The sequence below is a fragment of the Asterias rubens genome, chromosome 13, assembly GCF_902459465.1.
Source record: "Asterias rubens chromosome 13, eAstRub1.3, whole genome shotgun sequence".
Taxonomy (NCBI): Eukaryota; Metazoa; Echinodermata; class Asteroidea; order Forcipulatida; family Asteriidae; genus Asterias; species Asterias rubens.
Window position 1 is genome coordinate 12757846 of NC_047074.1, and position 15188 is coordinate 12773033.

At 38.5% G+C, this 15188-nt stretch overlaps 1 protein-coding gene across 1 annotated transcript in view; it reads right to left on the reverse strand.

Moving 5' to 3' along the window:
• LOC117298529 overlaps positions 1 to 15188 on the reverse strand; it is a 106123-nt gene that overhangs the window by 47309 nt on the left and 43626 nt on the right. Inside the window, exons 50-70 of the mRNA XM_033781832.1 lie at positions 14225 to 14471; positions 14023 to 14077; positions 12901 to 13156; positions 12188 to 12437; positions 11517 to 11571; positions 10561 to 10816; positions 9907 to 10061; positions 9283 to 9414; positions 8535 to 8741; positions 8107 to 8149; positions 7245 to 7396; positions 6119 to 6256; positions 5658 to 5916; positions 5113 to 5273; positions 4028 to 4156; positions 3402 to 3606; positions 2484 to 2704; positions 1724 to 1843; positions 823 to 1035; positions 477 to 516; positions 153 to 329 (exon numbers count right to left, since the gene is read on the reverse strand). Of these exons, the coding sequence (XP_033637723.1) occupies positions 153 to 329; positions 477 to 516; positions 823 to 1035; positions 1724 to 1843; positions 2484 to 2704; positions 3402 to 3606; positions 4028 to 4156; positions 5113 to 5273; positions 5658 to 5916; positions 6119 to 6256; positions 7245 to 7396; positions 8107 to 8149; positions 8535 to 8741; positions 9283 to 9414; positions 9907 to 10061; positions 10561 to 10816; positions 11517 to 11571; positions 12188 to 12437; positions 12901 to 13156; positions 14023 to 14077; positions 14225 to 14471 (3471 nt within the window). The remainder of the gene's footprint in view (positions 1 to 152; positions 330 to 476; positions 517 to 822; positions 1036 to 1723; positions 1844 to 2483; positions 2705 to 3401; positions 3607 to 4027; positions 4157 to 5112; positions 5274 to 5657; positions 5917 to 6118; positions 6257 to 7244; positions 7397 to 8106; positions 8150 to 8534; positions 8742 to 9282; positions 9415 to 9906; positions 10062 to 10560; positions 10817 to 11516; positions 11572 to 12187; positions 12438 to 12900; positions 13157 to 14022; positions 14078 to 14224; positions 14472 to 15188) is intronic.

Here is a 15188-nt window from a genome sequence, read left to right on the forward strand (position 1 = left end):
TGTCTTTTAGCAACAACCATTTATACAAAGATATTTTGAACGTCACAGATGGACTCTTGGGGGCGCTCTATATTGTATCTCAACAAAACAAAAATGTTTCTAAATGTACAGTCTGTTTAGCCACAGCAGGTAAAACGATTTTTGGAACGTACAGATCATCCACATTTCTTCTCTCCCTTCTGCTACTGCTTCCTTCCTGGCCACATTGTGAAGCAGAGAACATCGTGTCTTGAAGAATCACAATGGGATCAGTGCATCTCCCTTGCCAGCACACAGCGAGGTCGAGGTCAACATCATAGACGGACTCATGGGGGCGCTCTATATTATATCTAGAGAAAGCAACCAAAAAGCAATAGAATGTTTGGTGATTTCAGAATATTGTTAGTATATTCTTAAACAAATAAAAATAGTAAACATTTAAATGAACAGTTATGTACGGTACTTTTATTTTCAAGAAACGAGAAATGTCACCTTACCTGATTTTCACATTACCGATATTTTTCTCCTGGGAATGAGCTGAAAGTTCAAAAAAGGAAAGAAAAAGCCCAAGTTAGAATCTTTCTGTCGTTATCCTTTTATGAGAGTATGGAAATTAATGTATTCTTGAATCGAATTTCTGAAATACTCGGGAGATTACTGAAACTTTCTTGTTCCCTTTTCTGTTTCATGTTTGTTCTTTGATACTTTTTCCCACATAACATAAATTGAATGTGAATAATTATATTGTGACGCTAAAAGAGCTACTAGCCATTATCGGACAAACTTTGTTCCATACAGCTATCTTTTTGAGAGTGCAATAAAAAGGCATTCAGATTGACTTACTTTGCAATGTTGCTATGTTTAACACTTCACTGTGACTCCATTCCTCAAAACCAAAGGAGAATCTACCGGCACATACATCGAGTTTCACCCACACTGAGAATGACCTTTGAACTATGTCCAGGTCAAGGGTCAAGCAGCAACCAACCCCGAGACATGATTCATCCAGAAAACAATAAGACGCAATGGCCGACGGAATAGAGAGCGAACCACAACCTGAGATAAACACAATTAGCAGAAGACGATCAGAGCATACTGATCGAAACGTCGAGTTGAAACCAACGGTTAGTCATTACATGCTGTTACCGCAAACCTTTCTATATCGTATTTCCACCATGCAAAGTTTCAAATCCTATTTACAATTAGCATTGTTTATTGATTGTTATCTTTACAGGAATACAAAAATGAGTTTCAGTCTATGGTTTAAGCTGTTTGCACTTTTAAGGCAATGTAGACACTATTGGTATTTACTCAAAATAATTGTTAGCATAAAGACTTATTTGGTAACAAGCAATTGAGAGCTGTTGAAAGTATAACACATTTTGAGAAACGGCTCCCTCTGAAGTAACGTAGTGTTCGAGAAAGAAGTAATTTTTCACAAATATGGTTAAACTTTATTTTGAGCCCTCAGAATTAGATTTTGTGGTCTCGAAATGAAGCATCTGAAAGCACACAACTTAGTGTGACAAGGGTGTTGTTTCTTTCATTATTATCTCGCAACTTCGACGACCAATTGAGTTCAAGATTACACAGGTTTATTAGTTTGTGCATTTGTTGAGATACACCAAGTGAGAAGACTGGTCTTTGGCAATTACCGAAGCTGTCCAGTGTACTTAACGGAGAAGTAGACGCATGTCACTTTTTGTTTACGTATTTCAGTTTGCCTTTCCTTGGGATAGTTTACCTGAGGTCGTAGGTGTAATCTGTTCTGGTGGACCACTACATGACTGAGGTAGAAGGACATCTGTGCTAACACCAAGGCGGTTAACCACCAGACTGCTCGCATAATCTGTAACACTACCACCTTGAAAAAACAAAAGATGAAGTGCGTCGTTAGACATGGAGTTTCAATAAATGTATCACCAATGTTATGTAAGTAGTAGGGGTAGATGGCCTTAGCTTTCGATCCAAACCGGACCTTCTTGCATAAAACAAGTACAAACAAATACATATCCATTTATATAAAAAAAAGAGGGGAAACGGATTAAGGGCAGGATCCAGAAAAAAAGCGGGAAAATAATTATAGGCAATCAAAGTTTCTATTTCAGAAACAATTGGTGGCAACGAACGTTATATAAATCTACTGTCGTCCTAAGGTATGATGACTGTAACACTGCAAACGTCACTAGAACAAGGGCGTAGGCCCACTCATTGGGTAAGTTTCTTCAAAACACTGGAGTTTAAATTTAATGTCCAATGTCCCTCTGCAGTTTCACGTACATGTTGTGTTGTTAATAATTGTGTACGTGGAAAAAATATAGATGGAAGAAAACTTGAATGGAAGATATGTTTGATCGGAATGTTATTCTATAAAAATATGAGGAGTTTCTTTTCAATGTCATCGGATTTTGCTTCGAGAATGTTTCCCATTTTGGAAAGACGCTTAAAGACCGAACACAAATCTTAGACTGAGGCTTACAGACAGATTAAACAATTTAACTAACCAAGATCCTGAGGCCACTCCAGTGTCCCCATCACATCACAAAAAGGAATGGGTGCCATGAAGCCATCTAAGATGATAATGTCCGGAGCGCATAATCCAGCAATGCAGAATTTAACAGAGAGTGACAACACAAAGTTCCGATTGTTTGATGTCTTGTCAATGGTGAATGAAATCGAGACAACATCACTTAGTGATTCTCTGATCTGCTTGCCCCACTTGTAACTACAAGAAAAGCAATTAAAGATGTGTAAAAATCATCGCACGGATGAATGGTACAGCAGAAATCATGCAGGCTATTTCTCTATTAAGAATTGATGTGAGCTCCGTGTAGTATTTACTAATAAAGTGATGTAGCACAATGTGCTAGCTTGTGTAACATGTAAGGCATAGTATAGTAACGAAATGTAAAAGTGTCGTGGTCGAGCGGTTCAAAATATCAAATTCAAAATCTGTGTTTCTGATCAGCAGAGCGTGGGTTCGAATCCCAGCCGTGACACTTGTGTCCTTAAGCAAGACACTTAAAGCCGGTGCCATGTGGTGTGTAACGCATGTACAAAAAAAAGAACCAATTGCACTTATCGAAAAGAGATAGGGTTCGCCCCGGTGGTCCTGGCTGTGGCTGCTGAATGCGCCGTAGCACCTTGTAAACCCTTATAAGGCGCTAAATAATTGGGTCTCTTCAGAATCCATCACTTCAATAACCTATCTTTCTCTTTATAAGTTTGTATATCTCAGCGCCTTGATTACCTTGTTTGGTAGATACCTGCGCTATATAAGACTTCGATATTGGCCCGAACAAAATTGTTTAGGCTTAACCAGCACAATTGTGCGTGTTTATCTTTTTGCATTCAGTGCAGAATTTAATACAACTAAGGAATGACATCAAGGCGACTATAGGATACAAAGGGGCACAATTTACCTTAAGAGTGTAATATTGAAACTCCAGTTTTCAAAGCCTACACTCGCAGTCAGTTCACATGGGTCTACAGTCAACCACGCCCGTAGAGTCTGAGTCGTACTGCCTATGTCTGCTGATAAACAACACTCTACCCCAAGGCATGTATCAGAATACTGGCAAACTCCACCTGATGGAAGAGCAGGTAGTACAGGCAGATGGGGACACACTGGAAATAGAAAAGCAAAAGTGTGACAAGTTATACATTTACCCAGTCAGTTTCCCTTGTGGTTTATATCGATAGTTTTGTTCAACCCCCAAAAGTTGTATAAGAACTTAATTAACAAATCTTAAGAATATTTGTTAAAGTCCCGCTAAACTTTGCGTCCAACTGTCGATAACAAAGTAAAAAGTTTGAAACTAGTACAAAGTCTCTTATAAAAAAATGAATGGGAACTACGAAAGGGTAGCATGGCCTAGGTCTTGTACCCTACAACACAGATACAGACTTGACTAACTTTAGTTATAAACATAAAAAGACCTAACCCACATTTGTGGCTATAAGTATTTTTCTAAACATTAAAATGGTTAAACAATTATTTTTTTAGGTTCCTGACTGAAGATTTCTAAAAAGTTATTGAAAGCCTTACCCGTGGAGCTACTCGTCTGTTCTACAAGACATGGAGAGGCTGAAACTAGACGCGTCGGTAGTCCCAGACCTTGCGCAAGAACGTCTAATCCGGTATCTAAATTGCCCAGGTGGGAAATTGAAGTCAATCCTAGGAAAAAACAAAAGTCAAACAAAAGTGTTGTCAAAAGGTGCTAGTCAAAGTGGTTGGGAAAGACGCTATTTGTTTGGTATGTACGTCGTACACCAGCTAAAGAAATTAAGGGTTATCACATCTTTTGAGGCCTTGAAATTATTCATGACGATGATAACAACTGAATATTCTAGCACAGATTAAAATGAATATATTATTTGTGGATGTCCTAAAATACATTCACACTATCACTGTTAAGGCACTGTACACGTTTGGTAATTGTCAAAGACCAGTGTTCTCACTTGGTGTATCCCATCTTAAGCATTAAATAACAAGCGTGTGAAAAATTGGGCTGAATTAGTCATGATCGAAGTTGTGAGAAAATGATGAAAGAAAAAACACCCTTGTTGGACAAATTTGTGTGCTTTCAGATAGGAATAAAAGACTTCTAGCTAGAAGTCTTTTAATAGTTTGGTGAGAAATTACCTCTTTCTCGAAAACTATGTTACTTCAAAGGGAGCCGTTTTTAACAATGTTTCATACTATCAACAGCTCTCCAATGCTCGTTACCATGGTAAGTTTTTAAGTTCACAATTGTTTTGAGTAATTACCAAACGTGTACCTTCCCTTTAGCAGAGAAGTTTCGTGGTGTGTCGTGGCCTAGCGGTTAAGAACACCGGATTCAAGCTATGGTGTTTGATCAGCAGAGTGTGGGTTCAAGTCCTGGTCGTGACACTTGTGCCCATAATAAGCAAGACCCTTAACCATGATTGCTTCGTAAAGTTGGGGAGGTAGTGCTTTCTGCTCTACCAACCATGCGGCTTCTGGTGGGTTATACCCAAGTCTACAAACATATGGACTGTAAATTGGGTTATCCTTGTTTCAGCCCCAGGAGTAGGTGGCAACGGCCCATGGCAAACAAATTTGTATCTGGCGACTTGCGCAAAACAATAACAAATCTTAAAAGAGTTTACCTGGTAACTTTCTCCATGAGATTGACCCATTGGAATAGCACTGAGGGAGTGGAGATATTGATTCATCCAGTAGAACGATTCGACCTGTGCAGACATCACCCACACATGCATCCATAGATAGACTCGATGATATCTTACCATCAGAAAGTTCCAACTTGAATCTATAAAGCAATACAATATATGTACATGTGGTTTTATTTTAAGACACTCTCTAAATGCAAAAGAGTGAAAAAGCACTCTTTAAGACCCACATGAGGGACAACTCTTTTTCGAGTTGTTTTCCACTCTTTTAGATTGAAGTTTGCTTCTTTTTGAGTGAATTTTTCCCTCTGTCCTGGAGTGATCGAAACCCCTCTAAAAGAGTGAAATAACCACCACTCTTTTTAAAGAGCCAAGTGGGGGAAACTCGAAACGTAAAGAGTGGTGTTTATCACTAATTAACATTAAGAGAGCACGTTTGGCAGTTTATGCGTTAATTTTGTTTTGTTTACTGATGAGCAATTTTCTGTACTTAACACTTGGGCAAAAGGAGATAGTATTCTTACATGAGCGATACAAAGTTTCCGATGGTGACCTCCTTATCAACACCAATGTCCAGCTGTGACAGTGATTTGCTGTACTCCCAGTTACCAAACTGTAGCTTCAGCTGACCAAGACAGGGATCAACCACCATTGAGGCACTGAAGCTGTGGTCAAGTGGTCCGAGGTTCACATCAAGACAGCACTTTATTCCAAAACAGGACTCCAGGATTCCACATTGTGCAATTGGGTCGAGGTTGCCAGGAAGCTGCATGTTTGGACAATCTGAAACAGGAATTACTCATAATTCTATTGTCTTATCGTGCAATTTTCTACATTGCTGATAAAGTTTTATAAATACAGGCTAAATTAAGGTATTTACAATTTTCCTTACGGTAACCCATTAACTGCAATAAGATGAAGGACATCTGATGGTTTTCCTTTTGGTTAAAAACTTCTTTGAAAGCCAGATATAAAGAAAAATTACTTCTGTAAGACTGGATCCCATTCGGGTTTACACACGGATCACCACTGAAGAAGTCAGGGTCAATGCCTAGTTGATTTAAGAGTAACTCAGTTACTCCCTGTACGATTTGTCCGGACACTGTTTGTACGAAACCGTCAACTGTAAACACAGAAAAGAAATGTGTAAAATTGTTAAAGCGTCAAAGACAATGCTGTAATGAAATATCAGTTATGCTTGTTCGGCTTGAAAAGTTAGTTTATTCGAACAAGGCATCTTTCACCTGAGCAATGATAATTCTTCTTTTGGTTAAAGGCACTGGGGTCGATTTCACAAAGAGTTAGGACTAGTCATAACTTAGGACTAGTCCTAGGAGATGTTAAAAACGTATGGCTAGTCCTAAGTTGAGACGAGTAACTCGTCCTAAGTCGAGATAAGACTAGTATTTACTCATTGTGAAATCCACCCCTGGACACGTTTGGTAATGGTCAAACACCAATATCCTAACTTGGTCTATCCCAACATATGCCTAAAAGAACAACTCCGTGATAATTTTGACTCAATATTGGTTGTCGAGGTTGCAAGAGAAACATGACATTAAACTACCCTTGGTGCACAGTTTGTGTGCTTTCAGATGCCTTAAATGACTTCAGGCGTTAAGTCTTTTAATACTTTAATGAGAATTTACCTCTTTCTCAAAACTACCTAGCTTCAAAGGGCGCCTATTTTTCACAACGTTTTATACTGTTAACAGCTCTTCGTTGTTCGTTTATGGGTAAGTTTGTATACTAACTTTGAACAATAGCGTCCAGTGCTTTTAAAGAAATGTACTTAATACCTTCACTGTAAAAAAAATCTGTAAAATTTGCGATGCTTTACCTGGCAGTAAGGGTGCCAGGTAAAGTAGGGCCCTACAGTAAATTCACCGTGGAAGATTTAGTCTAAACTGTGCCTCGAAGGGGTAGTTTGCAAAACTTCCACTTTGTAATTTACTGCACTTTACCTGGCACCCTAGCTGCCCGGTAAAGCAACGTAATTTTACGTATTTTTTTACAGTGTGTAAACCAGAGATCGTCAATTCCAGCTTGTTGGTGAATGGTTGTATGCGGTACTAGGTGAATAAATTAAAAAAAACTGAATACAAACTGACCTGAGAAGTTATAACTGCTGTAGTCTTGATTGCAAACCGGGATAGGTATGGTCTGCACAATATCGATGTCGGTACAAAGTTCATCGACGCAGTACTCTAGAGTCATGTCTACTTGAAACTCCATGGATTCATCGAGTTTGGTGATGGAATACCTACAAGACAAACGGAAATAATTATGAGTGACAATTGTTTTTTTTTATGAATATCATTAATCTAGATTGAAATAAAAAAGAAAAATTAAAATCAATCTAATAGATGTTAAATTTGCATCGGGATAAAGAATATATATTTTTTTTGTTCTACCCATACACCTCGGTAGTCTAGTTGGTAAGACACTGCTCTAGAATTGCAAGGGTCGTGGGTTCGAATCCCACCCGAGTAACATGCCTGTGATTTTTGTTCACAGGACTCGGGAAAGTACTGAGTATACAGTGGTAACACACATCGGTGTATGGGTCAAACAAAAATAAAAAAATAAAAATCAATCTAGTCTTATTTTACAATTTTGTGTTTAATAGATGTTAAATTTGCATCATCAGGGATTAGGAATATTAGTTTTTACCCATACACCGATGTGTGCTAGCAATGTATACTCAGTACTTTCCCGAGTCCTGTGAAACAATATCACAGGCATATAACTTGGGTGTTTGTCCACAATGCCTACAATGTCTGTCTGTCAGTCACAAATTAGGTCTATAATGCAACCAGAATGCCTTGGCTTCAAAACAAAAAAATCTTTGATAAACTTATTTGGATGCAGGGATAGTTTTTTAAATCTTTAATAACATATGTTTAACATGTATGTAAGTATCCTGCAATGCAACCTTTCAAAAACTACAGGAGCGAGTTGTTGAACACTTACCTTAGAGTCATTCCAGGAGCAACTGGCACCATCGTCTCTTCACCTGTAATTAGAAAAAGGAATTTTGTAAAAAAAAACTCTATTTATAAACATGACACTTTTCGAAAGCACAGTTGGACTTAAAGAAGTAAATATTGAATTCACAGAGTAAACACTGGAAAATGAAATATTAACACGAAACTTTAAGCACGGTCATGCTATCACACTTTACTATTCCACCCAGGGGTAAACGGGTACCTATGAGGGCAGAGATGGTTCCTGTTGTTGGTTTATCTTAGTGCGCTACATACGTGTATTCGGCGGCACAGGCTGTATACTCCCCAGGGAGCTGAGATGGTTTAAGGAATGAAATGGCACAGTTGGAAGGGCGTTGAGACAGGTTGTACAAAACGCTATATAAAAACCGAATATTATTATCATTGTCTTACCCCACTCATATGTAAAGACCGATCCATGAAACATCCAAGTCTCTAGACCTAACGTGAAGGTGAGGTCACAGGGGTCAAACTTAAACCACGCTGAGGCCGAGACATCAGCTATCTTCAGATCCAAGTCGAGGCAACATCTGAGCTCTGTGCAGAATTCCCCAACGATTGAGCAGTCGCCAAGGATACCAGTTGCACTTGAACAAACATCTTTGGAGGAATAGAACATCATTTGGATTAGTTTACAAAAACATTATAACATTTTTGGAAAGAATAGTTGACCGGAGCGGCATTTGAATCAGCGACCTCCCTATTAACGTGTCGAGTTATACAGCCCCCTTTTTACACGGTCTCCCTAATTTGTCAGTTAATTTGTTTGTGGGTACCAGTCAGAAGCCATTTAACATGGAACTGCCGTCAACAGCCAGGGAAACGGCTCCCTCTGAAGTGACGTAGTTTTCGAGAAAAAAGAAATTTTTCACGACTTCGATTTTGAGACCTCAAAATTAGACTTTGGGGTCTTGAAGTCAAGCATCTGACAGCACACGACTTGTGCGACAAGAGTGTTTTGCCCCATTATTCTCTCGCAACTTCGACGACCAATGGAGTTTGATTTCAAATTTTCACAGGTTTGTTACTTTATGCATATGTTGAGATACACCAAGTTAGGAGCCTGGTATTTGACAATCACCAAAAGTGCCCGGTGTCTTTTTTTCATACAACTCTATTTGAACATAAATCCTCAACATACCTTGTCTGTGATTAGAGCATGCCTTCCCTGATAGGAAGCTGTCTAGATTCAGGTGTCGGATTGCTGCATCGATAGCAAATTGTCCGATATTTCCGTCAAGATATCCAAGAAATCCGGACACTGTGCCATCTCCTGAATAAAAAGCGTTTAAATTGGATCTTGAATAACCATGAATAAATATTAAAGAAATGTCAACGAAACTTCAACGTGACTTTGTTAGTGGTTGGCTTTGTCGTGGATTTTCAGGATTTTTCCCCTTGTTGATTGCTCGTTGTATGTCTTATTTATATACCTAAAGAGATTATCCCTTTGGATAGTGATTTGGTTCGCTTTTGGGCAATCCCTAGGCTTCTGTTTTGTTTTTTGTTTTTTGATATGTCTCTCATTGTTTTTTCAATATTTTTTTTAAAACCTTCGTTTTCTGTCATTGTTGCTGTATGTTTTTGATGTTTTTAAAGCCTAAACGAATAAATAAATAAATAAATACACATATTAAAACGCTTAGAATAAACATGTGGAGATTATAAAAAAAAAAATAATGTAGTACCCAGTTCTGTTAAACAATGTTTATTATAGCCAATGTGTTCTTTATACTTTGACACAAGGTTAAATAAAAACACTAACCGGGAAGAGCAAAAGAATCTTCAGTGTTGCACAGCGGTATCGGAAGACGGCTGCCCTCAAACACAGTCACAGTGTTACATGCCTCATCCAAACAGAAGACCAGCTGTAAATTCAACTCAAACTGCTTCTCTACAGTTAACTTTTTGACACGCCACCTTTGTTAAAGATAAAGAAACACAAAATGTTCAGAGAAAATATACCTGTTTTTCTCAACCTATCAGAAAACAAGCAGAAATATAAATCGAAACTGTTAGAAGACGGAATCGACTTTTGAGAGCATTTAATTCGAAACCAAGATCAAACTAGACTTGGTCGATCCTACAATGGGTGCGTTCGATAAGCTTCCCCGGGTCGACCCCGCGGTGCTCACTCCGGTGAGCCTCCGAAAAGAGCTAATCAAACGATAACTTGCCCTCACGTGGTGACGTCACGCACCTCGGGCCAGCCCCAAGTGACCCGTTCCACAAGCAGGACACTTCGGGCTGACCAGGGTGAGCCCCTGGAATGACTTCAAAGCTACTCGAACGTACCGGGGGCAGACCGGGCTCGACCAGGGGAATGATAATAGAATGCACCCAATTAGTCCAAAATCCCCCTCCAAGTATATAGACTCTTCAAGCCTTTTTGAGGGTACAAAGGTGTTGTGGAAGTTACCTCACACTCAGCACGCTGTTAATAACTTCCTCCCTGTAGTCACCCATAGCATAGTGGAATAAGGTGATACTTTGCTCCCAGTTCTCAAAACCGATGGACAGCTTGAAGTTGCAGGGATCCAAGATGAGCCATGCATTGACTGTACGTGTCACGATCTTAAAGTCCATCTCCAGACAACATTTAATGCCAAGACAGGACTCGGTGAGGGAACATGAGAGGAAATCAGGAAGCTGTTCGAGGTCGACACCAGGACAACCTTCAGAAGGAAAGCCAAATATTAATCGATTTTAATAATGATAGGTGTCAAGATGTTTTTTCTTCTTCATTTCACAACAGAAAAGGCAATTTCAATGAAGAAGGGTCACCTGGTGACGTAAAAAAGAAGTGGGCTAAGGCCGAGTAAAAAATAAAACATGTATAGCGTCCGGGTTTCTCAAAAAAAGAAAGGAGGAGGGGCTTTTAATTTTTTAATTTTTTATTTCAAGATGGCCGCCATTCTTTTTAAAATGTCAAATATCAATTGTTTTTGAAAACACACAATACATAAATGAAACATTTTGGACAAGACATTCAGATTGTTTAAGCTAAGATCGTTTAAAATAACCTTTTTTTTCTTTTTTTACTCGGCCTAATATGTTTTAATTAGGTTTTTCTTCCCGGTTAATATTGTTTATCTGATGTTCTAGTAGTATTATTTTTGTGGTTGGTGTTTTTTTTTTTTTTTTTTTTTACGTTTTTCTTCTGTCTTAAGTTTTCTCGTTTTTTTGCCCTTTAGACTTTCTTGTTTGTAATTGCTGGATACCAAGTCTGCGAATTGATGTCTTTAATGTTCTTTGATTGAATTTACAAAAGCTAAGTCTTCGGTGGCCTAGCTGTTAATGCCCACTATAAACATAATTGAAAGGTGTACAAATTTATCTCATGGACAACACATGAACATTTTGTGAAACACTTACTGCTTTTGAGTGTGCCCGGTGTTCCTCGATCGCACTGTTCACTCTGGAAATATTGCTAATAAAAATATAACGAGACAATGTAAAATTTGTTAGATAAATACAATTTCCAATCTTTGGTTTGCAGGCCACACCTTCTCGAGGCTGCACCTCTATTGGCCCAAAGGACACAAATTCAGATTAACAACAACTTGTTAAATTTTTGTTTTAGCTTTCACATATAATTAAATTGCACCTCCAACGATTTCAAACTTCTGCATGGAGGGTGACTTTCTTTTCAACATAGACTGTTATTAATGTGTTCATCCAGGACACAGAACTGTGTTGAAGATTAAAGCAACAAACTGTCATTGTTACTTTCAGGACAGAAAACTGTGTTGAAGATTAAAGCAACAAACTGTCATTGTTACTTTGTTCAACCGATTGACAATATGGAAGTGGGTAGACTTGCCTCAAGTCACAATCCCGTGCCATCGCCAGAAACAATCATATTGTTTTGTGATGCTCTGCAATTCCCCATACTCGGGACCACATTTTGACGTCGAGCGCGGCGCGATATGCTTAGTGCCCCCTTTAACACGAGAACGGGACTTGAATCAAGTCTAGGAATTGGGAGAAGTCGGTATCCTACAAAGAAACCTTCGAACGAGACGAGCTTGGTAAAGTATTCTTACATTCAATCCATATTTCTCCAGAACTAAGTCAATTGCTGAATCTCCAATACGACCTCCGAGTTCCGTGATAAATCCAGCTACCGTACCATCGCCTGGCAGGGTGAATGTAACAGGGTTGATATTGCAGATGGGGATTGGGACCCAGACGTGATCCAAGATGGAGGTTGTCACGCATGCGTTGTCAATGCACAGTTCAACATCAAGTGTAACAGAAAATACCATCATCTCCGTCAGCTTATCAACTGAATAGCTACAAAACAAATTAACACATACATTAAAGATAGTTTGAATATGTTTGAACAGTGAATATCGATGTTGCTTTTTATGTATTGGATGTTGGATATTCCCTTTGGTTTGTACAGTGAATGTCTTCTTTTTACATCGATATTGGATAATGGACATTACCGTAGGTTTGTACATCGATATTGGATATTGGACAGTCACATATTTTGTTTGTACAGCGAATACCAAGTGTTTTGAAAAATTCAAAACCACTGAAATTTACTGACTTTGTAATGATCTATATTCATAATAGCTACATGGTTTTGCATGAATTCTCAAATTGATCCTTTCTATCTGTCTGTCTGTCTGTTTGTCTGTCTGTCTATCTGTCTAGCCTATATCACTCCACTGCAGGAGGAAAGCCTTTTCACCAATTCTCCGTCACTATATCCTGAGTTGTCTGTCGCAAAGCTTATTTTGTCCAAACCCACCTTAAAGTCACAACATCACTGATTGGTTCCATTTCCACCTTCCCCCAAGTGTAACTGAACAGAGTAAAGATACGCTCCCAGTTTTCAAAATTCACATGAAGCTGGAAGTTACATGGGTCCACTTTGATTCTAGCATCGAGCATGAGTGTGGTGATGATAAAGTTCAGATTGACACAACACTGGATGCCAAGACAGTTATCATCGGTTGAACACTGGATGATGTTTGCCAAGGTGGGGAGGGAGATCATTGGGCAAGCTGAAATTGTAGGAAGGAGATTAATAGTTGTGCGAGACAGAGACCCAGTCCGAGTAAAACAAATGAAACAGTACTTTTGATTGTTTGTTTGTAGGCTGAAACTAGGTAGATTTGTAGTGAACTCCTTTTAAAGGGACGTTATAGAATTGGTAAGAAACAAAAATCGTGAAGATGTCAGATTTACATCAAACTTACATGGTCTAAGGTGATGTTTGTTTAAATCATCCCTTGAAATATTTCTGTCTGAAATGTCATATTTGATGAGAAATAAATAATCTAACTTCGCGTTTGGAGTTTATCGCTCAGTGAGCGTTTTATTCATTTTTAATTTGGCATCGATGCAATGCAAAACTGATAATCATTTTTTGTTCTTCTCACTATTCTCTCGTGACCCAGATGGCCAATCGATCTCAAACTTATACAGGTCTGTCAGTTTATGTATGTGGTGAATTACGTAAAGTGTTTACACTGCCGGCACCTGTTTTGTTAGCCAAAACAAATTCTGAAATGTTCCTTTAAGAACGAATAAGCTTTCTTGGTACACAGTAGGCGCACGTTTTTGTTTCCTTTTTTCTTTTGAAAACCACTGAGGCGTAGCGACAACGAGGGGCGCGTTGCAAAAGCTCGTCCACTTCACCGTCAGCTCTTGTCAGAGAAGGTTCTCAAATATTTAACGAAGACAGTTTTCTACACTGCTTTTTTCTTCAGCTAAAGTAGCAGGTTTGGACTCATTGGTTAAAGCTGTAAGTAAAATATATTGATTTATTTGCTTAGGCAGTAGCAGGATTTTTTCAAATTGTTGGTAGAGTTAAATAATTTACTCTTACCACAAACATTTTACAAATTAATAATAAATCAAACTGCACCTGTATTCATTGCCATAGCTGCTGGTAATTCACACGATCTGCCACTCACAACATCCTGGCAAAATCAAAAAGAGTGTAATTAATTTTTTCACTAGCACGAAGCATTATTTGAACGTTTGTTTTCATCTAAGATGAAAACAATATTGCTCTGATGCTTTTGTAATTATTACAAAAAAGAGCAAGATTTGGTCTTAAAACTCACATCTAAGTTCAGTTTTCTCAAAACCAAATCAATTGCCGATTGTCCCACAGTGTCTCCAAGCTCCTCCAGGAATCCCCGTACAGACCCGTCACCAGGTAGAGTCAAGGAGAAGTTATTGTTACAGATGGGAATAGGGATTCTCTTTGCCTCCATGAGGGGGAAGTCCGTAGTCTCGTCGTCGACTTGGAGAGAGAATGCAAGATCGATCTCGTACTCCTTTGAAGCATCCAGTTTATCAATAGAAAATCTGATTTCAGTGAGAATATTGAGTAATAATAAGTGAGTAATAAGCATACCTCGTTCCAGGAAAGCTTTAGAGCCAATCGTTTTATTCAAAGAGCTATCAGTACTTGGAGGTATGGCAGCTCATTTGTTTCGGCTTCCATTCATTTATCGATGGCCAGCTTGAACGGTGAGTTGTTGTGTTTTGGGATCTAGACGCCTTTGCTGTTAAAAATGCATTTTGATTATTGTTGTTGTTTAAATATGTTTAGTGTTCTTTTTTTTATCTGTCATTTTATCTGTCCGTGGTTCACTTTTGAAGTCTGTATTTGAGGCCCACTATTTCTCTGTGGTAAGGTTTAATCCCTTTTTAACGTTGTACCTTTTTACTGATGTCTGTGTTTTTATGTGAGCAAAAAGGCCAAAGGAATTTCCCATACAGGGACAAATAGTTTTAGTTTATTGTATTGTATTGTATTGTAAAAGGAAATTACAATCAAGCAAAGTGGTTTAAAGGCACACGGCCAACATCAGAACCTATTAGATAATTTGTGTGACCCAATATACACGCAATTACAAACTGCCGAAATTTGAGTCACAAAAAATATGGAATCATTCCTGTGATGCTTTTTCTTGCTTGAAGCCATTGAACACTTACGGTAAACAGTATTGTCATAGGCCAATCACAACTTATATATAAAATAACAAACCTTTGAAAATTTAGGCTCAATTGGTCATTGAA